We start from the raw sequence: 25161 nt of genomic DNA on the forward strand, positions 1-25161 counted from the left end.
CCCGCCAGGCTCCTGGCTCCTCCGTCCATGGGATTCTCCAGGCAAGAATACTGGAGTTGGGTACCATTTCCTTCTCCAGGGGATCTTCCTGACCCACATCTCTTATGTCTCCTGCAGTAGCAAGAGGATTCTTTACCACTAGCGCTGCCTGCGAAGGCCAGCCAGAGGTACCTCACCTGTCTACAATGCCAGGACTTTGTTTGAACCTTGATGCCAATAAATTTCAAAATTCAGCGAGGAAGGACATGTAGAGAACAGTTTGGAAATGCGATTACTTGACTATTTGGTGAAGTTAAGAAATTGTTATTGGGAATTCCTTGGCGGTCCATTGGTTGGGACTTGGTGCCTTCACTGCTGGGGCCTGGGTTGTATCCCTGGTCACTTGGTTTAAAAAAAAAAAATTCATTGCCACATCATAGCCTCTAAATTACCTGCTTCAGGTCAGGTACCAAATTGGTTTATTTATGGACACATGTTTCCAGAGAAGGGAGTGTGAGAGGATGGTCATGTCCCGGAAATCAGGTGAGTCCCTGGGACCAGCTGCCAAGTGAGGAGCCTTGGCCTCATGCAGGGAAGAATCCAGGAGTGAGCCACACTAGATTGAAAGCCAGTTTATTCACATGGACAGAACGCGTCCCTGTCAGAGAGTGAGACAGTCCTGGGTTGTGGGGTGTTTAGTTTTTACAGGTTGGGTGACAAATCTAAACAGCATATTAAAAAGTAGATACATCACTTTGCTAGTCTGCCTAGTCAAAGCTATGGTGTTTCCAATAGTCATGTATGGATGTGACAGTTGGACCATAAAGAAGGTTGAGTGCAGAAGAATTGATGCTTTCAAACTGTGGTGCTGGAGAAGACTCTTGAGAGTCCCTTGGACTGCAAGGAGATCCAACCAGTCCATCTTAAAGGAGATCAACCCTGAACATTCTTGGAAGGACTGATGCTGAAGCTGAAGCTCCAATACTTTGGCCACCTGATGCAAAGAGCTGACTCACTGGAAAAGACCCTGATTCTGGGAAAGACTGAAGGCAGGAGGGGAAGGGGATGACAGAGGGTGAGATGGTTGGATGGCAACACCCACTTAATGGACTTGAGTTTGAGCAAGCTCCAGGAAATGATGAAGGACAGGGAAGCCTGGCATGCTGAGTGGCAAAGAGTTGGGACACAATTTAGCGACTGAACAACAACAAATCTCAGTGGCTACGTGGGAGGATTATTTAAACTCCTTCGGGGAAAGGCTTCAGTTCAGTTCAGTTGCTCAGTTGTGTCCGATTCTTTGGGACCCCATGGAGTGTAGCGCGGTAGCACACCAGGCCTCCCTGGCGAAAGGGTAGGGATTTCCAGGAATTAGACGACTGTCTACTTTCTGGCCTTTTATGGTTGACCTGGGAACTGTCCTGGCCTCAGTGGCCGTGTCAGTTAGCTAATGGATTATAATAAGCTCATAATGAGACTCAAGGTCCACTGGAAGTCAGAGCTTTTGCCACTTGGACCTACTTGGTTCTAACCAGTTAATGTCATGCCCTCGATGGCTGTATCATTCTTGTCATGGTTGCTCCCTGCCCCTTCCCTCCTGTCTCACTTCCACTTTTGTTCTGCTTTTCACAGCTGAAGATACGCCTGCCGCAGTGAGTACCCTCCATACACTGTCTTGCTTTCATCTGGGGCATTCCTCTGATACCCAGAACTGGCACTGCTGCTTTGCAGAGAGCCACTGAGCATTTATTTAAATGTTGGTAGCCAATACCAATAGTTCTAGGTATCAGTTATGTAACGCTATGTAACAAATTACACCACAGCCAAGTGGCTGAAAATGACAATAATAAGCATCCGTTATCTTCCAGGCTTCCTATGAGTCAGGAATTCAGGAGAGGCTGAGATGGGTTCTGGCTCAGTCTTCTTTTTTTTTCTTTTTTCTCTCTCTCTCGTTTTTTTAATTTGGCTGTGCTGGGTCTTATTTGTGGCGTGCAGGTTCTAGTCCCCTGACCAGGGATCGAAGCTAGGCTCCCTGCATTGGGAGCACAGAGTCTTAGCCACTGGACCAGAGGGAAGCCCCTGGCTCAGTGTCTCGTGAGGTTCCAAACAGCTATGGGACACCGAGGATCACCGTGCTCACACGGCCTGGCTGGGCTGGAGGATCTGATCGCGAGACAGCTGGCTCCTGGCAGGCAAGTGGGGGCTGGTTTTGACAGAACTCTGGGGTCCATGCAGGCCTCTCCTCAGGGCTGCCTGACTGTCTTTACGAGGGGCCAGGGGGAGGGCTCACGGAGCACAGACAGAACCAGATACAAGGCTGGAGGCCTTTTACAATCACCCGCTTCCCTGTGTCTCATGCTGTCCCCTAGAACCAGTCTGGAAGTCCAGGCCACGTTCACGGACAGGAAGAAAGATTGGGATTCACCCCTTGGTGGGAGGAGAGTCAAAGATCTTCCAAGCTTTTTTTTTTTTTTTTGAAAGGAACTAAAATCTGTTTATCTGGCCGCATCGGGTCCTGGTTGTGGGCGCTGGGTCTTCGCTGATGCGCTCGAGAGCTCAGTCCTGCGCGCAGCGGCGCAGCGGCATCCCCTGATCACTGGACCACCAGGGAAGCCCCTGCAGGCGCGCTTGTAAGCCACTCTAAGTGGCTCATTTTGCACCTGTCCCGCCCCCGACTGCCTAGCCCAGCCTAGATAAAGCTATTGGCCCGACTGGTTCCGGGAGCATACCCAGCCCTGATGCCTGAGCGAGTTCCTCACTCCTGCTTGGCCGGGGCAGCAAGGACCCTCCTGCCCCCGAGCCCTCCTCACGTTGGTGGCCTTCCATTCAGCGGCCCCTCACTGTGGCCCTAGATGTCTCCGCTGGACTCGGAGGTGAGCGGGCCCCTCCCTCGCCGAGCGCCCCTGACGCCGGCAGCAGTCTTCCTGAGGAGTCTTTCTTACTGTGCCCACAGGCGTCAGAATCGTATTTTCTTTACCAGCATGGTAGAGTGAGGTGGAACATTCACATTTCCTGAGTGTTACTGTCATTGAACTCAACTTCCTTTGTTTATGCCCGCTGGGACTTCCTCTTCTGTGAGCTTCCAGTCAAGACCCTTTATCATTTTTCAGGTTGGTTGACTTTCTAATTATTAACTTTTAGAAACAGAAAAGTCCCTGGAGTGGTTAAGGGTCCACCTGCCAAAGTAGGAGACACCACTCCGATCCCCGGTCCAGGAAGATCCCACGGGCAGAGGGGCAACGGAGCCCGTGTGCTGCCACTGCTGAAGCCTGTGCCCCCGAGAAGCCGGCGCAGAGGGAAGGCCCGGCAGCAGCCGGAGAGTGGCCCCAGCCCGCCGCGACTGGACGAAAGCCCGTGCAGCAGCCGAGACCCAGGTCAGCGGAGAGTAAGGAAATCATCGGGAAAGAAACTTCCTGACGTGTTCCGAATAATTATTGTCAGTTACGTTACAAATACATTCACTGATGTTCGTCGTCATTTGCAGGTTTGTTTTTTATCACTTTCACTGATGTATATATTTTAAAATATCTGTTTATTTATTTGGTCTGGTCTTGGTTGTGGCAAATGGGCTCGTGCCCCTTGGAGCACGGGCTTCCCTGACTGCAGGGCGCCAGGGCTTCGCTGCCCTGCAGCGTGCGGGGTCTTGTTGATAGTCAGGGATGAGACCGCGCCCCCAGCATTGGGAGCCAGGCGGTGCAACCTCTGGGCCTCCAGGGAACTCTCTGGGCTTTGTCCGCTTTTGAGTGTTAACTGCTCACATTCATTCCCACTCATTTAATCATTTCTTATTGTTTTGTACTTAAAATTTTTATTTTTGGCTGTGTCGTGCAGCTTGCGGTATACTTAATTCCCTGACCAGTGAAATCGCCACGTCCTACGTTCTGGGCCTCCAGGGGATTCCCTGGATGAACTCTTTCACAGACTCTTCGCCACTTGCTGCCAATGTCTTCGCCGGTCTCACCTGCTTTTTGTTTAGCACGGCTGTGATCAAACTGTTCTGCAGACAAACACGGCAATGCTCTCCTGTGAGGCCCTTTCCCGCGGGCGTCCTCAGACCTCCCGTTCTCTACACTAGCCTGCTGCCTGGCGTCTCTGCTTCGGACCTCTCTCTCCTTCACCTCGCTCCTCCTGTTCTCCCTCTACTGAGCGCCAGCCCTGTTCTCCGTGCAGAAGCACAGCCATGCAGGAGCAGTCAGAGCTCGGACCCTCGGGGAACAGAGGGTTTGCCTGGAAGCGGACACGTCCCTGGGAGGACACCAGGTTATCTTGCTGTCCCTGCCTGAAGCCCCCCTCCCCACCCTGCCCTCCTCTCCTGCGGACGTCCCCGTGTGGGGGGCACTGACTGGAGCCGGTTGTATTTTGAGATAACGGTCCCTCCAGCTCGGAGAAGACGGGGGCGTGTCCTCTCCCCACAGTCCCCGGCCAGCGCCCGGCCTTGCTCCGGGCCTGCTGTCCTCACTCAGCCTACCGCTCCCCACCCGCCAGCTCCTCGCTCCTACCCAGGAGGTGTCCTCCTCCAGTGTCTCTCTGCATCTGTAGAACCGTCAGAAGCCTGTCTCCTCTCACAGCTCGATCACTGCAGGCTGGCTGCTGCCACCCTCAGTAGAGGACTCCCTCTCCCAGCCCCACTGGGCCTCTGTGGTCACCCCTTCCCTGCCCCCTGGGTGCCCTTGGAAAACCAGTGTGCTCTGCACTCGGCTCACCTTCCTTTCCCCATCCCTGTCCTGGCTCGGTGTATCACCTCCAGAAGGGCATGACTCCCTCCCCCAGAAAGGCCCTCAGCTGGACATCTGCGGCCTCCTTATCGTCCTGCACCCCTGGAGGGCCTTGTCTTTCCCTAAACCCGCTCCTGCTCCGGTCTCTTTGTGATGAGGGGAGCTCGGCTGTCCCCCACCATGACTTGGGCTGACCCTCCCTCACGCATCACTCCCCTCTACAGGTACTGGGGAACCTGCCTCCTCCCCAGGTTTCCGGCCAACACTGCCCTCCGAACTTGCTTTTTGCCCCCCTGAGGCCACTGCTTCCCTGCTGCCCCTCCAGGTCAGTCTCTGCAACATGAGCTGGCATCTGCCTGCCCAGGCTGACCCAGGCTGGAGGGCCGGGTCTGGTCTCCAAGTTTCCTTTCATGGTTAGAAATTCCTGGGGGCCGGCTGACCGCTCGCTAGACTGGATCTGCGGACACTGTCTTCAAACTGGAATGCTGTCTCTGCTCCCCCCAAAGTCCTCACCTGGTACACAGCTGTGTGGTCACCACCTCCCAAAAGTCCTCCTGGATGGCCTCTCCCACTGAGAACGTCAGCTCCTGTGTGGGCTCTGTCTACTCGTCTTGTCTGGAGCCCCACGCCACGGGGTGCGCAGCCAGGACAGTGCTTTTCTGCTTACTTTCTCCCACATCCATGGTTGCCCCCCGCCCCCAATCTTTTCAACCTTGAGCCATCCCCAGCTCCGTCCTCCCCTCACAGCTCTTCATCCTCCGGACACGGCCTTCGCGCTTGAGCCTCGCAGGATGCTGTCCTCTGCGGGGTGGTGGAGAAAAACAAACACAGGAGCCTCTGGTTGGAGTGCGGGGACACGGCTGCAGGCTGGGAAGCAAACTTACACTCAGTTCAGTTCAGTCACTCAGTCGTGTCCAACTCTTTGCGACCCCATGGACTGCAGCACGCCAGGCCTCCTTGTCCATCACCAACTCCCAGACTTTGCTCAAACTCATGTCCATTGAGTCGGTGATGCCATCCAACCATCTTATCCTCTGTTGTCCCCTTCTCTTCCTGCCTTCAATCTTTCCCAGCATCAGGGTCTTTTCCAGTGACTCAGTTCTTCGCATCAGGTGGCCGAAGTATTGGAACTTCAGCTTCAGCATCAGTCCTTCCAAAGAATATTCAGGACTGATTTCCTTTAGGGTTGACTGGTTTGATCTTCTAGCAGTCCAAGGGACTCTCAAGAGTCTTCCACACCACAGTTCAAAAGCATCAATTCTTTGGCAATCAGCTTTCTTTATACTCTCAACTCTCACATCCATACACGACTACTGGAAAAATCATAGCTTTGACTAGACAAACCTTTGTTGGCAAAGTAATGTCTCTGCTGTTTAATATGCTGTTTAGGTTGGTCATAACTTTTCTTCCAAGGAGCAAGCATCTTTCAATTTCATGGCTGCAATCACCATCCTCAGTGATTTTAGAGCCCCCCAAAATAAAGTCTGTCACTGTTTCCACTGTTTCCCCATCTATTTCCCATGAAGTGATGGGACCGGATGCCATGATCTCAGTTTTCTGAATGTTGAGGCTTAAGCCAACTTTTTCACTCTCCTCTTTCACCTTCACCAAGAAGCTCTTTAGTTCTTCTTCACTTTCTGCCATAAGGGTGGTGTCATCTGCATATCTGAGGTTGTTGGTATTTCTCCCGGCAATCTTGATTCCAGCCTGTGCTTCCTCCAGCCCAGCGTTTCTCACGATGTACTCTGCATATAAGTTAAATAAACAGGTGACAATATACAGCCTTGACATACTCCTTTTCCTATTTGGAACCAGTTTGTTGTTCCATGTCCAGTTCTAACTGTTGCTTCCTGACCTGCATACAGGTTTCTCAAGAGGCAGGTCAGTCAGTCTGGTATTTCCATCTCTTAAGAATTTTCCACAGTTTGTTGTGATCCACACAGTTAAAGGCTCTGGCATAGTCAATAAAGCAGCAGCAGATGTTTTTCTGGAACTCTCTTGCTTTTTTGATGATCCAACGGATGTTGGCAATTTGATCTCTGGTTTCTATGCATTCTCTAAATCTAGCTTGAACATCTGGAAATTCACAGTTCACGTACTGCTGAAGTCTGGCTTGAAGAATTTTGGGCATTAATTTGCTAGCGTGTGAGATGAGTGCAATTGTGCGGTAGTTTGAGCATTCTTTGGCATTCCCCTTCTTTGGGACTGGAATGAAAACTGACCTTTTCCAGTCCTGTGACCACTGCTGAGTTTTCCAAATTTGCTGGCATATTGAGTGCAGCACTTCCACAGCATCATCTTTCAGGATTTGAAATAGCTCAGCTGGAATTCCATCACCTCCACTAGCTTTGTTAGTAATGATGCTTCCTAAGGCCCACTTGACTTCACATTCCAGGATGTCTGGCTCTAGGTGAGTGATCACACCATCGTGATTATCTGGGTCGTGAAGATCTTTTGTGTTCAGTTCTTCTGTGTATTCTTGCCACTCTTCTTAATATCTTCTGCTTCTGTTGGGTACATAATATTTCTGTCCTTTATTGAGCCCATCTTTGCATGAAATGTTCCCTTGGTATCTCTAATTTTGTTGACGAGATCTCTAGTCTTTCCCCTTCTATTGTTTTCCTCTATTTCTTTGCATTGATCACTGAGGAAGGATTTCTTATCTCACCCTGCTAGTCTTTGAAACTCTGCATTCAAATGGGTATATATTTTCTTTTCTCCTTTGCTTTTCACTTCTCTTCTTTTCATAGCTATTTATAAGGCCTCCTCAGACAACCATTTTGCCTTTTTGCATTTTTTTCTCGGAGATGGTCTTGATCCCTGCCTCCTGTACAATGTCACGAACCTCCATCCATAGTTTTTCAAGCACTCTGTCTGTCAGATCTATTCCCTTGAATCTATTTGTCACTTCCACTGTATAATTATAAGGGATTTGATGTAGGTCATACCAGAATGATCTAGTGGTTTCCCTACTTTCTTCCATTTAAGTCTGAATTTGGCAATAAAGAGTTCATGATCTGAGCCACAGTCAGCTCCCAGTCTTGTTTTTGCTGACTGTATAGAGTTTCTCCATCTTTGGCTGCAAAGAATATAATCAATTTGATTTCGGTGTTGACCATCTGGCGATGTCCCTGTGTAGAGTCTTCTCTTGTGTTTCTGGAAGAGGGTGTTTGCTATGACCAGGGCGTTCTCTTGGCAAATCTGTACCAGCCTTGCCCTGCTTCATTGTGTACTCCAAGGCCAAGTTTGCCTGTTACGCCAGGTATTTCTTGACTTCCTAGATTGACTCTGCTGCTGCTGCTGCTAAGTCGCTTCAGTCGTGTCCGACTCTGTGCGAGCCCATAGACGGCAGCCCACTAGGCTCCCCCGTCCCTGGGATTCTCCAGGCAAGAACACTGGAGTGGGTTGCCATTTCCTTCTCCAAGATTGGCTCTAGAATCTCGATAAACAGGAACACACCTGTTCACACTGGCGGTGATTATGTCCCCGCCAGCGCCCAGCAGGCGGCGGGCGACTCAGGGGACCTCGAGGGAGAGACAGAGGGGAGGAAGGAGGAAACGGATTTACAGGGCGCCACCCCTTGCCAGAACGCATTCCTTCACGTCCTCAGGCTTCGCTGGGTCTGCCGCGCCGGGCGAGGGGGTAGGGAACCGAGAACCGAGAACCGCGCGGAGCTTCGGCAGCCAGGGGCCCTCCGCCTCTGTCGGGTCGCGCGACACGCCTGCGGCCCCGCCCCTCCGCGGCCCGGGCCCGCCCCTCCGCGGCCCGGGCCCCGCCCCTCCGCGGCCCGGGCCCCGCCCCTCCGCGGCCCGGGCCCGCCGCCCCGCGCCCCGCGCGCCCACGTGACGCCCCGAGGCCCCGCCCCGCGCCCTCGCGGCGCCTGCGCGGCGTGCCCACGTGACGCCCCGCGGCCCCGCCCCGCCCCGCCCCCGCGAGTGCGGCCTCAGCTTGCGGCGGCGCCAGGTGAGCGGTGGACGCGGGCCGGCGGGCGTGTCGGTGCGCGGGGCCGGGTTCGGACCCCGGGCCCGGAGCGGACGCGCGGGCGCTGTCGCGGGCAGGCGGGGCGCCGGCCCCGAGCAGACGGAGGCGGGGTGGGGGCGGCGGCCTGAGGCGAGCCGCGGCCTGACGTGGCGGGGGCGGCGGGCGGGACCCCTCGGGCGCGGCGGGCCCCGGGGGCGCCGACGAGCGGCCCCGGGCGGGCCTGTCGCCCCGCGCGCGTCTCTCGGGGCCGCCTCCTGGCGCTTCGCTGGCTGCCCTGCAACAGGCGGCCGGTCGGGCGCCGTCCCCCCCGACGCGACCTTGGACCCCGGCCCGCCCGCCCGGGCCCGCACTCACGGCGCGGACGGAACCGGACCGCCCTGGAGGCCATGCTGCCAGCGCGACGCCTCGGCCCGGAGGGCCGGCCTTCTCTCTGCCCGCCGCGGGCCCAGCGCCTTCTTCCCGGGCGCCTCCCTGCCCCGCGGCCGCGACGCCCCAGAGCGCTTCACCGGTCCGCGCCGCCGGTCCCCCCCTCCCCAGGGGACTGGGACCCCCTTTCCCTTTGTTGCAGACCTTGCCTCGTGCAGACGCCGACTGGGGCCCTGCAGAGGACTGGGGTGCCTCCTCAGTACAGGGTGTCTTCGGACATTTCTTCAGGGATGATCCGACCCTGTCACCCATGAGTTTACGGAAATGCATGTTAGCGTCCTTGAGTTTCTACCTGCTTGGGGCGTGAAGCCTCCTCCCTCCTCCCTCAGTAGCTCTGGCCCAAACAGCACTGCGCACGGGGCCTTGCTTGTGATGACTGGGATCGTTACGGGTTGAGGGTATACTGAGTCTAAGGAAGGGCCTCGCTGAAGGTGCCAGAAAGTGAGCTCCCAAAGTATACAGACTTTTATTTCAGAAAAACAGGCGTGGGAAGGCAGTCCTAGAGGATGTGCGGCATTCTACTTTCTTATTTTTTGAAATTTCCGTCAGTTACCAGAACAAAGTTGCAGTGTGAAGTGCTGTTTTTCTCAACTGTTAAGTCAGCAAAGATAAGAAACGCTTTTGGTGTCCTACACACTGGTTGGAACCTGGTTCTCTCACTTTGCTGGTGGGAGAATACATTGGTGCACCTTCTATGGAAGGCAATTTGGCAGTATCTATTGAAAGATCCACTACACAGTCAAATTAAGATAACCCAGCAGCTCTGTATCCAGTAAATATTCCTCATTTAGCTGCCACAGACAGTGCAAATCTCTGATTTTCAGTGCAAAACAGTTAGCAACAGCAAACAATTGGAGGAAACCTAAACATCTCTCTGAAAAGGATTGGTTAAATAAAATAGGATTAACCATTTAGTGGACTGTGGGATGGATATGAGGTAAAGGTGTAGCATCTATTAAAACGGGGGGAATTTAGTTTTACAGCTTTGCTTGCAAATGCATCGATGCTGAGGGGGAAGTAGAATACTTTCCTCTGAGAGGCAGTCTGGTTGGGGACGTAAGTGGGAAGGAAATTTAAGTTTCATCATATACCTTTTTGTTTATAGTAGAATCTGTTTCTCATTTTTTCTTTCAAAGGTCCAGTAGGGGGGTTGAAGCAGCAGCACATTAGGGGAGGGGATCGTGGAGGAACGTGAGGTGGGGAAGCTAGATGTTCATGTCCTGTGGCCTGGAGGGTGCACAGCTCGACCCCCCAACTTGGTGCAGGACGGACTGGCTGCCCCTTGACCGAACCAGCAAGCTGTCCCTAGTCACTTCTGGTTGGCTCAGCGTTCAGGATCTTAGTTTCCCAACCAGGGATCTGTCCCACCCTCTTTGCAGTGGAAGCATAGAGTTCTAATCACGGGATCTCCTAGGAGGCCCCTGGTGTCTTTTTTTCCTTTTGCGTCTGTTCCTGCGTGGGGGAGCCCAGTGTTCTTTCGCAATCGGAGAGAGGAAGAGCCCTTGAGAACTGGTCTGCGCCGGTCCTTGTGTTTGTCCTCTAGGAATTTTAGAATGCCCCAAGGGACTGGCTGTCTTTAGTCCCCTTTCCTTGGCTGAGGGGCCTCACACTGAGGTTCGCCACACAGGGGGTCCACCGGCTGGGTTCTCATGGGTCGGTCAGTCTCTAGAACCTTCTGTCTCAGCGACACTGAAGGAGATGAAATTACTTCTTAATTGTGAAGTAACACAGGTCGGGAGGAAGGAGGCCTCAAGTCTGGACTGTGGTGGGAGGGAAGAGGGGACTAGAGGCTTGAAACTCCAGGGAAAGCACGGGTGAGCGTGAGGGAGGCCCCAAAGCAGAGCAGCCAGCCCTGCGAGGCCCCCCGGGCTCACCGCTCGCCCCCCGTGTCTTGCCAGCTGACAGCCGCGGAGCTGAGGTCAGGATGGCGGAGGAGCAGGAGTTCGCCCAGCTCTGCAAGTTGCCCACGCAGCCTTCCCACTCGCACTGCGTCAGCAGCACCTACCGGAGCGCCCAGCACTCGCAGGCGCTGCTCCGGGGGCTGCTGGCCCTGCGGGACAGCGGCGTCCTCTTTGACGTGGTCCTGGTGGTGGAGGGGAAGCAGCTCGAGGCCCACCGCATCCTGCTGGCCGCCTCCTGCGACTACTTCCGGTCAGTAGGCGCGCGCTCTCTCTTCTAGTTTTGTCTTAGAGCTGCTGTCCTTGGCTCTGCGTATGGTACTGTGTTTTTCAGAATGAACGTTCCAGCAGTAAGTACAGTATCTTGGTGTGGTACATATTTTCTTTCTACTTTACTCTGGCTTCCCATCATTTCATTTTAAAAGAACTTTCAGACCCGTGGAAATGTTGAGAAGAGTATTACAAAGAGCTGGACACCTGTTGCTCCCACTGGGCCACATTTGCTCTCTCTGCCTTTGTAACCACCACCTTTTTTCAAGACCTTATGAGGCTTTATGCCTTTGTCTCAGCCCCATGCAGTGTTCTTGTAACACCGTCAGGAGGCCCACTCGGGCCCCGGCTCCTCTGGGGACTTCCATGAGGACCGAGGCTGGTGGTTAGCACTGCACGCACATCGTCCACACAGCTGTGTTCACACGCTTACCGGGCCGGCCACCTCCCGCTCATGCCTCCTTATCCCGCGGGCCTCGGCCCCCAACCCTCCCTGTGGGTGCTCTCACCCCCCGAGTTTCTCAGTCTCCTGCCTGAGGCTTACCCAGCACTGGGCACGTTGGGCAGAGCGGGTGCCTCCACCCTGACTTGACCTGGCGAGGGGCGGCTCGCCTGCCGCCACGGTGAACAGGGCTCTGGGCCTGAGACCCTTTGCTCCGGCTCCATTCCATTGGGTCCTTTTCTCTTCAAGGCTTAGCTGTGGTTCTGTCTTTGGATTTTAGGAGGTAATGAGCAAAATGTTTCTTTATGGTTTAAGCACAGCCTGTGCTCCGAAAGGAGGTTAAGGGGAGGGCGACTCAGTGGTGACTGGCGCCTTGGGGCAGGCATGTCCAGGGACGGCAGTGTTTCTTCGGTTCATGGGCGTTCACTCTTTACAATCTTTGAGATCCTGGGCAGTGGGCGGGGCAGAGTTGCCAGGACCCCCTCAGGGAGGCCTCGGAGCCCAGAAGGTCAGGGCCGCACCCTCGAAAACCCTCCACGTGGAGCTCCTCTCCCCACATCGGCTGTCGGTCCCAGTCATGGCCCTCTTCCTGCAGGACGGTGGCGGGCACCGCCTCTCCTGCCTGCGGGAGGCCTCCCGTGTCTCCCACGTCCTCCAGGAGCTGTTCTCAGCCCTTGGCAGCTGTCCCTGGGCGGGCTTCTCCTGGGAGGTGTTCTCTTCTCCTGCCTGGTCACTGTGCAGGCTGACACCCTCTCTCCCTGAGACCAGGGAGAACCCAGACTTATCTCCGATAAACACGTGTGAAATGATGACTCCCAAGCTTCAGCGGGTTTTTTCTTTATTATTCGTTTCGCTTATTGACTCACGTTGAAATAACGCAGTGAGACCGGGGAAGGTCTCTGACACGAGCAGGGCTGAAGTGAAGGCCTTGGGAGGCAGTGGGCCAGCAGCTGGGCCCCGTGGGGGACATCCTGTGGGGTGTCTGCCAGGCTCTCGGCAATGTGCAGCCGGGGCTGATAGCCCCCCCGGTCTGCTCTGCGGTGTCAGCCAACATAGGGGAAGCTGAGTTCTTTATGAATCAGAGTGTGAAACCCTCCATGAGACCAGGGTTCATGGGGCAACAGACCCCCGTCCCTGGGCCTTACTCACACACAGAAGGACAGCTGGTTCCCCATTAGGGAACCTCTCTTCTGATGCAAGGTGCTTACCAGCCTGAGCCGGCGTGTGGTCCTCTCCAGACAGGTGAGGGGCACGTAGTCGTGTCCAGCGCCCGTCCCCGCTGGTGAGTCGCTGTCCGAATAGGAAAACCTGGCAAGCACGGCTGTACCCTGCCCTCCCACCGCGTTCACCCAATCTTCACCCGCCACACCGTGTCTCCTGCAAAGCCCGTTTCATACTTCTCCACTCCAAACCTCTGATACTCGGAGCTGCTCTGTTTGTTTTGTTGGGTTCCAGTGTGTTGCTAATCCTTGCCCCTGCCCTCCGGAGGTCCCCCAGAGCTGTTTTGTTGGTAGAGAGCTGTCTCGTCTGTCTAGACAACTGATCTCTGAGAGGACGGGGAGAGTTGGATTCTTCTGCATTACCAGTTTGTTTGTTTGTTTTTTTAAAAAAATCTAAAGTTTGGCACAAGTTCATTAAACCATGCAACCTGTCCTGAACTGAGATGAGACTTCTTTATTTATATCATACTTTTGGTTAGGAAACAGGTGTTCGGATTTGAGATGTTGAGTTTAGACTCCCATGGAGGGTCGTGATGTCATACGTGCGGCAGATAAGTGCTTTCTCGGGCTGAAACATGCTGGATTCTGAGACACGCCTGGTCTCAGGGATGTGGAGGAGGTATCGGGGCTGGGAGGAACTCGGACAGGAGGCGTGCCCGCCCCACAGGGCCGAGGCGGCCGGTGCCCCTGGTGCTGTGTGCTTGTGAGCTGCGCTCTCTCTCTGGTCTGTGCTGCCCATTGTCCTCATTGTTCGGTCGCTCAGGCGTGTCCGACTCCGCGACCCCATGGAGTGCAGCACGCCAGGCCTCCTGTCCATCACCAACTCCCAGAGCTCGCTCAAACTCAAGTCCATGGAGTCTGTGATGCCATCCAACCATCTCATCCCCTTTCGCCCCCTTCTCCTCCCGCCTTCAGTCTTTCCCAGCATCAGGGTCTTTTCCAGCGAGGCAGCACTTCGCATCAGGTGGCCACAGTACTGGAGCTTCAGCTCAGTCCTTTCAGGGAACGTTCGGGACTGACTTCCCTTAGGGTGGGCTGGCTGGATCTGCCTGCGGCCACGGGGCTCTCGGGCGCGCGGTCTGTGCCCTCCGCGTACTTGGTCATTCCCCGCCTGCTGGACACGTGGTGAGCATCTCTTTTTTTGACCTGTGATTTCTGAGAAGCCTCTCAGCTTGGCCGTTGCAGCCGTGTTCAGTGCGGCCACTTTGTGATGCAATCCTCCGGAGCCGTTTCATGCTGTAAAACGGATCCTGTACTCGTGAAACAGTTCCCACGGCCTCCTCCGAGCCCGGGCAGCCGCCTTGTACAGCCCCTTGTGCTTCTGTCTCCAGGACTGCTCTCGGGACCTCATATGAATGGAATCAGGCAATATTTGTCCTTTGAGGACTGGCTTCTTTGGCCGAACATCGTGTCCTTAAGGCTCATCCAGGCTGTAGCGGTTGTCAGATCGTCAAGGCTGAATAACGTTCTCCCATTTGATGCCCTGCAGTTTGCTCATTTTGTCACCGGACACTGGTTGTTCCCGTCTCTGCGCTCTTGTGGGGAAAGCTCCTGTGAGCATGGGGCGCAGATGTCTCTTGGGGGCCTTGCTTTCCGTTCGGGGGAGCATGTACTCAGACGTGGAATTGCTGGAACGTTCTGTAATTCTGTGTGTCGTGTCTTGAGGAATCCCCAAACTGTCTTCCACAGCAGCTGCACTAATTTACATTCCCACCAGCGATGCACAGAGGTTCCAGCTTCTTTAAGTTGACGAGATAAGAGTCTAAAAGGAAGTGGGCGAAGCACCTGCACTCTGGAAGAGAAAGTGGAAACAGCTGCTAAACCCGCGACCCAGGCCTCTGTCTGTCCGTCTGCTGCCAGGTTTCTCCCTCGCCCTCTGGCGGCTGGAGCCAGCGTCCTCTCCCTCTGCTTCTCGGGGTGTCCAGGGCAGGCCCCCCGCCCCTGGGTGGGGCTTCGTGACAGGCTGTGGTGGAGGTGTCCGGCGAGCGCGTGTGGAACCCTTTGGCCCAGCAGTGGCTCTCCTGGACTTGATCCTGGCATTCCCGCTGGCTCCTGGGGCAGAGCCAGCCGTTGGGTGAAATCACAGGAGATGAGAAGGAGCCCACGGGGACCCCGGTGCACGTGGTTACGTCTGTTGTGTTTGCCCAGGGGCAGCCCTGTGGGGACTGATGATCCAGGCCGTTCCAAGGCGCCCTGTGAAGGCGAAGCCGGGTGCGGATCCAGGCGTGGGCCCTGCTTCGGGATGGTGCCGCCCCAGGAGGGCGGCTGGGGGCCGGAACCGAGGGTGGACGGAGCCTCTCACCCTTTCATATCCTCTCAGTCTCGTGAGTGTGTGTGTGCGTGTGTCCGTGTGTGTGTCGAGATGGAACATGGCCACTCTGGCAGTGTGCTGCTGTCCCGCTTCAGCCCCAAGGCTTCCCTGACTGCCGCCTCCTCTTTCCGGGCCCTGACTGACCCCGCTGCTGGGACGTTGAGAGGTGCCTGCTCTGTAGGGGCCAGGGTGGGCTCACGCTGACCCCTCTCGCCCCTGGGTCCCGGCTCCCCTCGGTCAGCCCCAGGGTGGTCTCCCCTCCAGATCCCCAGGCCTGCCGGGACCTCCTGCCCACGCTGCAGCCTCTCCAACCCTGCCCCATGGAGCCTGGAGTCCGAAGTTCCTCGGTCAGACCTGGGATCAGCTTCCCGACAGCGCCTCTCTTGCCTGGTGCCCTGCCTGGCAGCACGTGGCCCAGGACGCCTCCCGGGTGCGCCTCGGGCTGGCCGCTCCTCTGCCAGAAGTCCCGTCCCGGTCCTTGGCCGTGACGCCACACCCGGCAGTGCCCTGCCTTCTTTCTGTCCTCCGGCTTTAGCTCCATGCTTGGGGGGTCTTGCCACTTCGCTTCACTGTGGAGTCGGCCCCGTGACCGGTTTATGGTGTTGAGTGGCTGCGGGGGCAGGGATGCTGAGCGGAGGACATTTACTGTTTGTTTCCCATTTGACTTCTCCCACTGAGCCCCAGGAATCACACGGGTGGACGCAGCAGAAAGCCCGCTGGCCCCATGCCCAGGGGCGCACATGCAGGTCCTGGGCCATGTGAGATGGAGGTTTCCAGAATGGTCCCAAGCTTGGTCAGGAGCTGTGGGCGCCTCCATGGGACGGCTTGGGGTACGAGCCAGCCTCGGCCTGCCCCCCGGCTGCCCCATGGGCGTCACCCAGCCGTGCCCTGTCTTCCCTGCGCAGGGGTATGTTCGCTGGGGGGCTGAAGGAGATGGAGCAAGAGGAGGTCCTGATCCACGGCGTGTCCTACAATGCCATGTGCCAGATCCTGCACTTCATCTACACGTCCGAGCTGGAGCTCAGCCTGAGCAACGTCCAGGAGACGCTGGTCGCCGCCTGCCAGCTTCAGGTGTGGCTCCGGCCTGAGGGGGGGGAGCCCTGCCTTCACCCCCTGCCGCCCGGCTCTGCTTTAGGGTTAACTCACCGGGCTTCTCTGCAGTGTCGATTCTAAAGCAAGTCTTGCCGGGTGTGACGCCTGCGCTGCCCACTGGGTCCTGTTAGTTGGTGTTGCCAATGACTGCCCCCACGGGCTGGCCCTCCGAGGTGCCCCAGGGACGCAGTCTCCAGGCATGGACAGCTGGCCTGGGCTTGACAGCCCGCTCTGTCCACAGATCCCGGAGATCATCCACTTCTGCTGTGACTTCCTCACGCCCTGGGTGGACGAGGACAACATCCTTGATGTCTACCGGCTGGCCGAGCTCTTTGACCTGAGCCGCCTGACCGAGCAGCTGGACGCCTACATCCTCAAGAACTTCGTGGCCTTCTCACGGACTGACAAGTACCGCCAGCTGCCCCTGGAGAAGGTCTATGCCCTGCTGAGCAGCAACCGGCTGGAGGTGTCCTGCGAGACGGAGGTGTACGAGGGCGCCCTGCTCTACCACTACCCGCCGGAGCTGGTGCAGGCCGACCAGCTCCCGCTGCACGAGCCGCCCAAGCTCCTAGAGACAGTGCGCTTCCCCCTCATGGAAGCCGAGGTCCTGCAGCGGCTGCACGACAAACTGGAGCCCAGCCCGCTGAGGGACACTGTGGCCGAAGCCCTCATGTACCACCGGAACGAGAGCCTGCAGCCTAGCCTGCAAGGCCCGCAGACCGAGCTGCGCTCGGACTTCCAGTGCGTCGTGGGCTTCGGGGGCATCCACTCCACGCCGTCCACCGTCCTCAGCGACCAGGCCAAGTACCTGAACCCGCTACTGGGGGAGTGGAAGCACTTCACCGCGTCCCTGGCGCCCCGCATGTCCAACCAGGGCATCGCGGTGCTCAACAACTTCGTGTACCTGATTGGAGGGGACAACAACGTACAGGGCTTCCGCGCCGAGTCCCGCTGCTGGAGGTAGGGGTCCTGGGCCGGGGGCTGCCCGTGGCATTGGCTCCTCCTACTCTTGTCTCCTCTCCCGGGAAACCCACACCCCCGAGGCGCCCCTGTCATCTGGTGGGCGCAGGGCTGCAGGGAGTGCCGTGGCAGGAGGGGGGTCCGGGCCTGGGAGCACGACCGCCCTGGTGCCCTCTGCCCTTGCAGCCTGGCCCAGCTTCCCTCTCCTGTGCCCTTAGCCCTGCTCTCCTAGTTGCACAACCTCCTTGGAAGGTGGCTGCCTGTCACCCCGCTCCCCCAGCACAGAGTCCTCAGCCTGGGGCCAGGGCAGGCCCACAGGCCCCACCACACCTCAGGCCAAATCCCTGCACCCCCAGCTCTGCTGTCAGCCATGTGCCGGGCGCGAGGTCCCGGAGCAGGCCGTGCTTTCTGTCTGTGAGGCTGGGATCTTCCGAGCATGTTCCTTTGGGCCAGAGCAGGGGAAGTGGGACAGGCACCCTGGCCTCCGCTCCTGGAGGCTTCCAGGCTGGTTTCCGCATCTGGGGCCTCTGGGAAGCTTTCCCCCACACAGGTGGACAGGCAGCACGGCAGACACAGGTAGCTGGCTGCCTGAGGCAGCTGTGAGCTGGTGCCGACCTTGCTCAGGGGCAGGTCTGGCCAGCCAAACCCCACTGTGGCCGAAGCCCTCATGTGCCACCGGAACGAGAGCCTGCAGCCTAGCCTGCAATGCCCCGGGCCAGGAGGAGACAGCCACAGCGGCCCTCAGCCTACCCTGCTGTCGCTGCCCCAGGATGCAGGAGAGATCCAGGGCTTGGCACACTCTCTGGTTCGATGGGAAGTGGGTACTCAGAAAGGGGGAAACCATGCCTTCATGCCCTTTCCCCCAGCCACCCGTCCCGGCTGGGCCTCCACCTGACAGGGCCAGTTCTCAAAGGCGCCACCAGGGACCCTCCGTGGCCCCGCCCTCCCCTCTGTGGCCCTGCCCTCCTCCCCGGGATCAGGCTGACAGCTGCTCTGCTCCCTTTGGCCTGTCTCCTAATTTGTAGTGAAAGGAGGCCCTAGGTGCCAGCACCAAGGGCCGTGATGCCCGGCCCGCAAGTGACCAGCTGCACCACTGACCGCCTCACTCGGCCTGGTCTTTCCTGGGCAGATCGACTGTGATCCACCCCAAGCCAGGTGCCCTGGGGCGCAGGACCACCGACGTGGGCCTCAGTGCCCTCGTCACACGTGCCAGCCCCACGGCCCCTCGTGGTGGCTTCCCTTGGCAGGCGGCGCCACCCCACCAGGCGCGGAGCCGGGCAAACAAAGCTGAGGCCCAGATTTGCTCACACCCGGCTCTGTGTGGTCTTCCTGGCTGGCAGGGAGGGGCCGCGGCGAGAAGCAGCGACTGCCCAGTGCATTTCACTTGTGTTTGGGCAAAGGCTCAAAATGGGGTGTCTGGCTGGAGGCCGTTGTGCCCAGGCATCCAGTTGAGAGACCATAATTGGGGGCCTCCCTGAGTGAGCACAGAGCTGTGGGGACCTTTGAGTGAGACGGTGAGATGGAGGTGCTGTAGGGAGAGCCATCGGGCACCTCGGGGTGGTCTGCGGAGGGTCTCGAAGCCGCCATGAGTCACACCAGGAGGCTCCTGGCCCCGCCCTCCAGGCTGTGGGGGCGTGGTGGGGGAGGGGCCTGCTAACGCGCTGTCCCCTGTCCCACGAGGTACGACCCGAGGCACAACCGCTGGTTCCAGATCCAGCCACTGCAGCAGGAGCATGCAGATCTGTGCGTGTGCGTCCTGGGTGGCCACGTTTACGCAGTGGCGGGCCGCGACTACCACAACGATCTGACCGCCGTGGAGCGCTACGACCCCGCCACCAACTCCTGGGCCTACGTGGCCCCGCTCAAGAGGGAGGTAAGGAAGCCCTTAAAGGGAACCCTCCCAGGTTCACAGAGTGGAGGCCGGGCCAGGCCCAGGATCAGAGCCCTCTTGCCTCCACGAGCTGTGCCCTGACCTTGGGTGGGGGCTCCCAGCGGCGTTGGGAGAGGCCCCTTCCCGAGTTCCACCCTCTTCTGGGTCTCCTCACCTTGGCCCCTGGCAGCTGCTGTAACCCTGCGGTTCAGTGTGGACAGAAGCCTTCCCCTTGCCTGTCTCTTGGCTCCGCCGAGGTGAGCCGGGCCATGTCCAGGGGGGCACGGGAGAGGCAGGACCCCGTAGCCTCAGACCCCCAGAGGGTAGGTCCTTCACAAAGCCAGAAACATGTCAGAAGTGCTGTTTTTCCTGTTTGTGTTTCTGTAAACCGTGTGTCCTGCACAGTACCTTGTTTTGTTCCAGCTTGAACACGTTAACCTGCTCATCTTGCAGGGGTGATGCTTTAATGGGGTGACTCTCTGAGCTTGTAGACATGGGGTGCTGAGACCCTGGCCCCCAAATCAGACACAGGACCTCAGGGCAAGAGGGGCCCTTGCTGGTCTGTGCTGCACCCCGGGTCGCAGCATCTGTGAGCACCTCTGGGCACCAGGCAGAGCAAAGGAAGGATGGCTGTGTCTCGCCCGAGGCCTTGGCTGGATGGGCACTCTGCCTCCCTGACCCTTCCCGCTCCCCTTCCCTTCCCCTCCCCTCCCCTCCCCTTCCCCTCCCTTCCCCCCCCTCCTCTTCCCTCCCCTTGCCCCTCTCCTTCCCTCCTCCCCCTTCCCCTCCGCTCCCCTCCCCCCACCCTTTACTGCTCCCCCTTCCCCAGCCCCCCAGCTCCCCTCCACAGCCTGTGTGGCCCCATGGAAGGCCAGGACTCCCCCCCACCCCGCCCCCAGGGCTCCTTCCCAGGCCGGGGAAGCCGGCAGGTCCCCCACTCCTCGGCCACTTTGGGGAGGAAGCCCTTCTGGAGAGCATTCTTTGCCTGTTCAGGAGAAGGGGGCATATTGTGCTGGGGAGAGACTGGGGTCCTTGAGACTCACTGGACACTGGCGGACCCCACCTCCCGCGGAGGGGAGAGCGGGAGGGGCTCCAGGGGCTCTTTGTCTGGACAGGAGGCTGCGCTTCTCAGCCTGGCCACGGAGGGGCAGCCTCGGCCTTCAGCCGGTGCTCCTCCCCGGGCCAGGCTCCTCCCTTTGGTCCTTCAGCAGCCCTGGGGATCTAGTGGTGGCAGTGACTGAGCCCAGCGGGAGAGAGCACTCTCGGTCACTGCACAGATCGGGCGGGGACTCGGCCGAGCCCAGAGGTGCTCGAGGAGGGCCTTGCTGGACTGTTTGTGGGGGCGGGGAGGCGTCAGTGAGGCCACATCCAGGAATGGCAGCCACTGGGAGAAGCAGAAAGAACCTTCCAGGCTGGGAGGAGGAGGCGAAGCAAGGGGACCGCGTGTGGAGAGGTGGGGGTCGAGGGAGCCGGCCCACGGGTAGTCCAGGCGTGGGCTGTGGGAGGGACGTGACAGGCGTGAGTTTCAGGGCACGGCCGGTTGGCAGCCAGGCTCTGGGAGGCAGACCAGAAATGGAGGTGTGTGAGTGCAGGGCCGTGCTGGCCGGGGGTAGCTCTGATCGGCTCGGGGGCAGTGCCAGGCCAGGGGGCCCGCGGGTCTGCAGACGTGGGTGTACAGCCCCTGCAGGGGCGTTCAGGATTTCCGCAGGGCCCGTGGCAGGGTGGGCCCACACTCACACCTGTCTCAAGGTCCTTCCTGCTTCCTCCTGCTCAGTACTACCTGGACTCTGGATGTGTGTGTAAAACTGAGAAAACTCAAAAGGTTGACTTAAGATGACAGCCCAGCAAGGGATCTGGGGACCTTGATCGGAGTGAAAATGAAAAGAACAGGTCAAGTTTTGTGGCATGCCAGCTGAAGCTGTGCTGAGAGGGAAGTTTATGGCACTGAAAGCATTCATTAGTGAAGGAAAATCTCAAATGAGTGATCTAAACTCATCCCTGAAGAACCGAGAAAATAGGAGCAGAGTGAACCCAGAGCGAGCAGAAGAATGGAAAGAAGAAACACCGGAGCAGAAACCAACAAAGTTGAAGGAAGAACAACAGAGAAATCGGTGAAAGACCAGGTCTTCACAAGATCAGTGAAGCTGGCAAACCTCTGGGAAGCCTGAGGGAGAAGCCGAGACAATTGAGCTGAAGTGTCAGGAACGGTTGGGGGACGAGGGCGCGTTAGTAAAACCCTGTCAGAAGGAGGTGAAACGCCAGTTCCTCAGAAACAACCTGCTGGAACACCCGCAAAACTTAAGCGGATCATTTGAATGGCCCTGTACCTGTTAAGGAAATGACGTCCAGGCCCAGATAGATGAACTGGAGAATTTTAGCGGATTTTTAAAGAAAATACCGATTATTTTTTTCCAGAAAACGGAAGAAGGAAAATACTTCAGTTCACCTCAGGAAGTTGTTATTATGTCATACCAAACCCATACAAGACAGCAGCCTCTCCCCCAAAGAGCAAGTGTGTCATAGATACAATCACATGTGAATATTTGTAACTAAATGTTAGCAAGTTCCCCTCTCCCTCCAAAACAAATTCGTGAACAAATAGAGCCGATTACAAGACTGGTTCCATACTCGAAATTTAACCAGTGTGATTCACCATATTTAAAGTCGCAGGATTGTATCGGAGCAGAAAAAGATGCTGATAACAGGCCTGGAGGGTTGGCGGGAGTTGGGGTCGGGAGGCCTCTGTGAAGATGGGGTTGTGATGGTTTCCTCTGGGCCCTGGAATCATCTTCCGTTGGGGACGGGACGGGGCATCCAGGGAGGATCCGGGCAGACGGCCAGGAGGAGGAGTCGGGGTCCTCGCGGCACACGCACACACAGCGGTTGTCTGGCCGCAGGTGTACGCCCACGCGGGCGCCACGCTGGACGGTAAGATGTACGTCACCTGCGGCCGCCGCGGAGAGGACTACCTGAAGGAGACCCACTGCTACGAGCCGGGCAGCGACACCTGGCACACGCTGGCCGACGGCCCGGTAAGGCGGGCCTGGCACGGCATGGCCACCCTCCTGGACAAGCTATACGTGATCGGGGGCAGCAACAATGACGCGGGCTATCGGAGGGACGTGCACCAGGTGAGCGGGGCCGCCTTCCTCGGGTGCCAGTGAGGAGCTGGCCACAGCAGTAAGCGGGGTGCGGGGGAGACATGGGATACGATCCCGTTTACTAGACTGCATTTCCTAGAGCGGCTTCAGCTTCGCAGCCAAGCCGAACAGAGCAGCGAGGTTTCCTGCAGCCCCTGCGCCCACCACATCCCGGCGCTTGGCACCCCCACCACAGGGTGGTGTCCTTACAGCTGATAACTCGACTGGCCTGGGGTCACTCCTGGGGATGCACACTCGGGGTTGAGACAAATGGCACGTGTCGACCACTAGCGTATCACAGAGAAGAGTGTCACCTGTCTTCACTATTATTAAAAGCTTTAATTATAAAGTTAGTATAACCACATTGCAGAACTCTGGGAAAATGGAGAAGGGGGACAAGAATTCCTGAAACCTGGCCCCCCTGCCTGGAGTGTTAGCCCTCCTGCCTGTGTGAGGGCTCTGCCTACTTGAGGTCAGAGAGCATCCACCCACCTGTCCCGGCTCCTGGCGCTTGTGGGTGTGTCCTCTCGTTTGAGGGCCGCCCCACCCCACCCAGTGGCTGTGCGGAGTTCCATCAGACTGGTGACGTTGGGGTTGGTCAAGTTGTGGCCATTTCAGGTAATATTTGAGGCAACGTTTGCTCCTTGGAGCTCTTTGGGTATCTTGGGTCACCTCCTGAGGTGAGAGCCGTGGTCCTTGAAATGTGGCTCCTGGGCCAGCAGCACCCACATCAGGAGAGAACTCATCAGGAATGCAGATTCCCTGGCCCTCAGCCCCACTTAGCTGGATGTTCCCGGATGGGACCCTCCAGTGCTGAGAACCACTAGGCTCCAGCGTTTCATTTCCTGTTGCAGCTGGGACAGACCACCACAAATGCAGTGACGTAAACCCACAAGAGCCTGTGGTGACAGTCTGTGACTTGATTGACGACAGTCCAGGGGTATTTCCCTGGCGAGGGTCGGCGTCCTGTTACCCAGGGTGTCAGCAGAGCTCAGGCCCCTTCCTCTTCCAAGCCGGCAGCTCCCCTCCCATCTTGGGCCTTCACACGTCTCCTGCTGCTTCCAAGGGCTGTGCGATTAGGGGTCCCCCAAAGATCCAGGGTCGCCCCTCCGCTTGTGTCCATGTCCCTATGCTCACCCGCCCACAGAGGCCGGCTCAGGCCCCTGGTGGCCAGGCCTCTTCCCAGCGGGAGGAGCAGAGCTGGCGTCCGCGTGGCTCTGCTAGCTGCGCACGTTGCTGCCCTGAGTGGTCATATGGGCGCTCGACCGGGGAAGCCCAGTGGCTGCTCGTTAACAGCTGACAGTTTGTCCCTGAGGTTCTGTTTTGCAATTCTTGGATTACTAGCAGGTTGAACATTTCCCCCGGTTCCCACGTTTACTATTTAGGGTAGCTTTGTAGACGATTTTTTTTTCTCTTTTTTGGCCGCACCACGTCTTGTGGGATCTTAGTTCCCTGAGCAGGGATTGAACCTGGGGGCCCCAGCAGGGAAAGCGCGAGTCCTCGCCACTGGACCACCGGGCACTTCCCAAGAGAACGTGGATGGCCATCATGACTCAGCAAGCCTGTCTCCTCGTTTTATGTGTGTCTTCCCCCGCGCTCCGTGCGCTTGGCTTCTGAGTTTCAGCTTCAGCGGTGGAGGGGAGTGAGTCAGCACCCCCAGGCCAAAGGGGAGACACCCGCGGGCCTGGGGCCGCCGGCCGCCTGAGGGGCCGGGGAGGGGGCGCAGAACCGCAGCTGGTCGCAGCCCCCCTGGGGGTCCCCCAGCCCTCTGAGAGCCCGCACCTTGCCTTGCAGGTGGCCTGTTACAGCTGCAGGTCTGGACAGTGGTCCTCCGTGTGCCCACTGCCGGCCGGGCACGGGGAGCCGGGCATCGCCGTGCTCGACAGCAGGATCTACGTGCTGGGCGGCCGCTCACACAACCGCGGCAGCCGCACGGGCTATGTGCATATTTACGACGCGGGCAAGGATCGCTGGGAGGAGGGGCCGCAGCTGGACAACTCCATCTCAGGCCTGGCCGCCTGCGTGCTCACCCTGCCGCGGTCCCTGCTGCTCGAGCCGCCCCGGGGGACCCCTGACCGCAGCCAGGCCGACCCAGACTTCGCCTCCGAGGTGATGAGTGTGTCTGACTGGGAGGAGTTCGATAACTCCAGCGAGGACTAGGGTCCCGGGGGTGGGGGGGTGGGAGATCCCAGGCGTCCCGCACGCCGCCCGTTGGCAGGTGGGCAGGTGTTTTGGGGGCTTGCAGACCTGTGGCAGGAACCCTTTGGGAAGGGCTTGGTCCCCTGAAGGTCCCCAGGCCCTCTCCTCAGCAGGCGTGGCTGGGGGCTGGTGCACCACCTGTCGTCCTAGTCCTTGTTGGGCTGAGAGGGCCCCTTCTCCCCAGGGAGCTGGGGATGGGGCATGTCCCCCCTCCTGTGGGCAGGAATGGTGCAGGCTGGGCCCATCACCAGCCCAGCAGCTCCCGGGACGGAAGTGGGAGCAGAGAGCCAGCCAGGGGCCCGAGGCTGGTTGTGATAACAGGGTCTTGCAGCTGGGCCTTCTCGCCTCCGTGTTGTTGATACATGAAATAAAGCACCTTTCACGAGGCGCGTTGCTCTCCCTTGGCCTGGGCCTCACTTCCGCTCTCAGCTCTTGGGGCATGGCTTCTGGGGGGTGCCTGTCCCTGTCTGCTGATCCTGGCCAGAGCATCTCCCGCTGAGGACCTCTCCTGTGAACCAAGGTTCTGGTGGCCGTCTTGGTGCCAAGGAAAGCCCAGCACCTGGGGGGTGGGGGGAGAGCAGGAGAGCCTCGGGGGGGCGCCTGTCTCCTGTATCTGAGCACATCGAGCAGAGGGGCCTCTGTGTCTCCTCCAGGTAAGCCT

At 58.0% G+C, this 25161-nt stretch overlaps 1 protein-coding gene across 7 annotated transcripts; it reads left to right on the forward strand.

Annotated features, from left to right (window-relative positions):
• Window positions 1-1477: 1477 nt before the first annotated feature.
• KLHL22 (kelch like family member 22) lies at window positions 1478-24887 on the forward strand. Of its 7 annotated transcripts, XM_088828400.1 has the most exons (10): window positions 1478-1628; window positions 1972-2168; window positions 2660-2849; window positions 3118-3460; window positions 10997-11249; window positions 16145-16310; window positions 16573-17291; window positions 18972-19164; window positions 22059-22292; window positions 24096-24887. In XM_088828400.1, the coding sequence occupies exons 5-10, from the start codon at window positions 11023-11025 to the stop codon at window positions 24459-24461; spliced, it is 1905 nt and encodes a 634-aa protein (XP_088684526.1). In that variant the 5' UTR covers window positions 1478-1628; window positions 1972-2168; window positions 2660-2849; window positions 3118-3460; window positions 10997-11022; the 3' UTR covers window positions 24462-24887. The 7 variants fall into 7 exon arrangements, with proteins under 7 accessions (XP_088684526.1, XP_055260858.1, XP_088684527.1 ...); XM_055404883.2 differs by lacking the exon at window positions 1478-1628 and having other exon boundaries at window positions 1851-2168; XM_088828401.1 differs by lacking the exons at window positions 1478-1628; window positions 1972-2168; window positions 24096-24887 and adding an exon at window positions 22388-24089 and having other exon boundaries at window positions 2556-2849.
• Window positions 24888-25161: the final 274 nt, after the last annotated feature.

The sequence above is a fragment of the Moschus berezovskii genome, chromosome 19 (assembly GCF_049115385.1).
Source record: "Moschus berezovskii isolate FMDL1 chromosome 19, NW_MosBer_1.0, whole genome shotgun sequence".
Lineage (NCBI taxonomy): Eukaryota > Metazoa > Chordata > Mammalia > Artiodactyla > Moschidae > Moschus > Moschus berezovskii.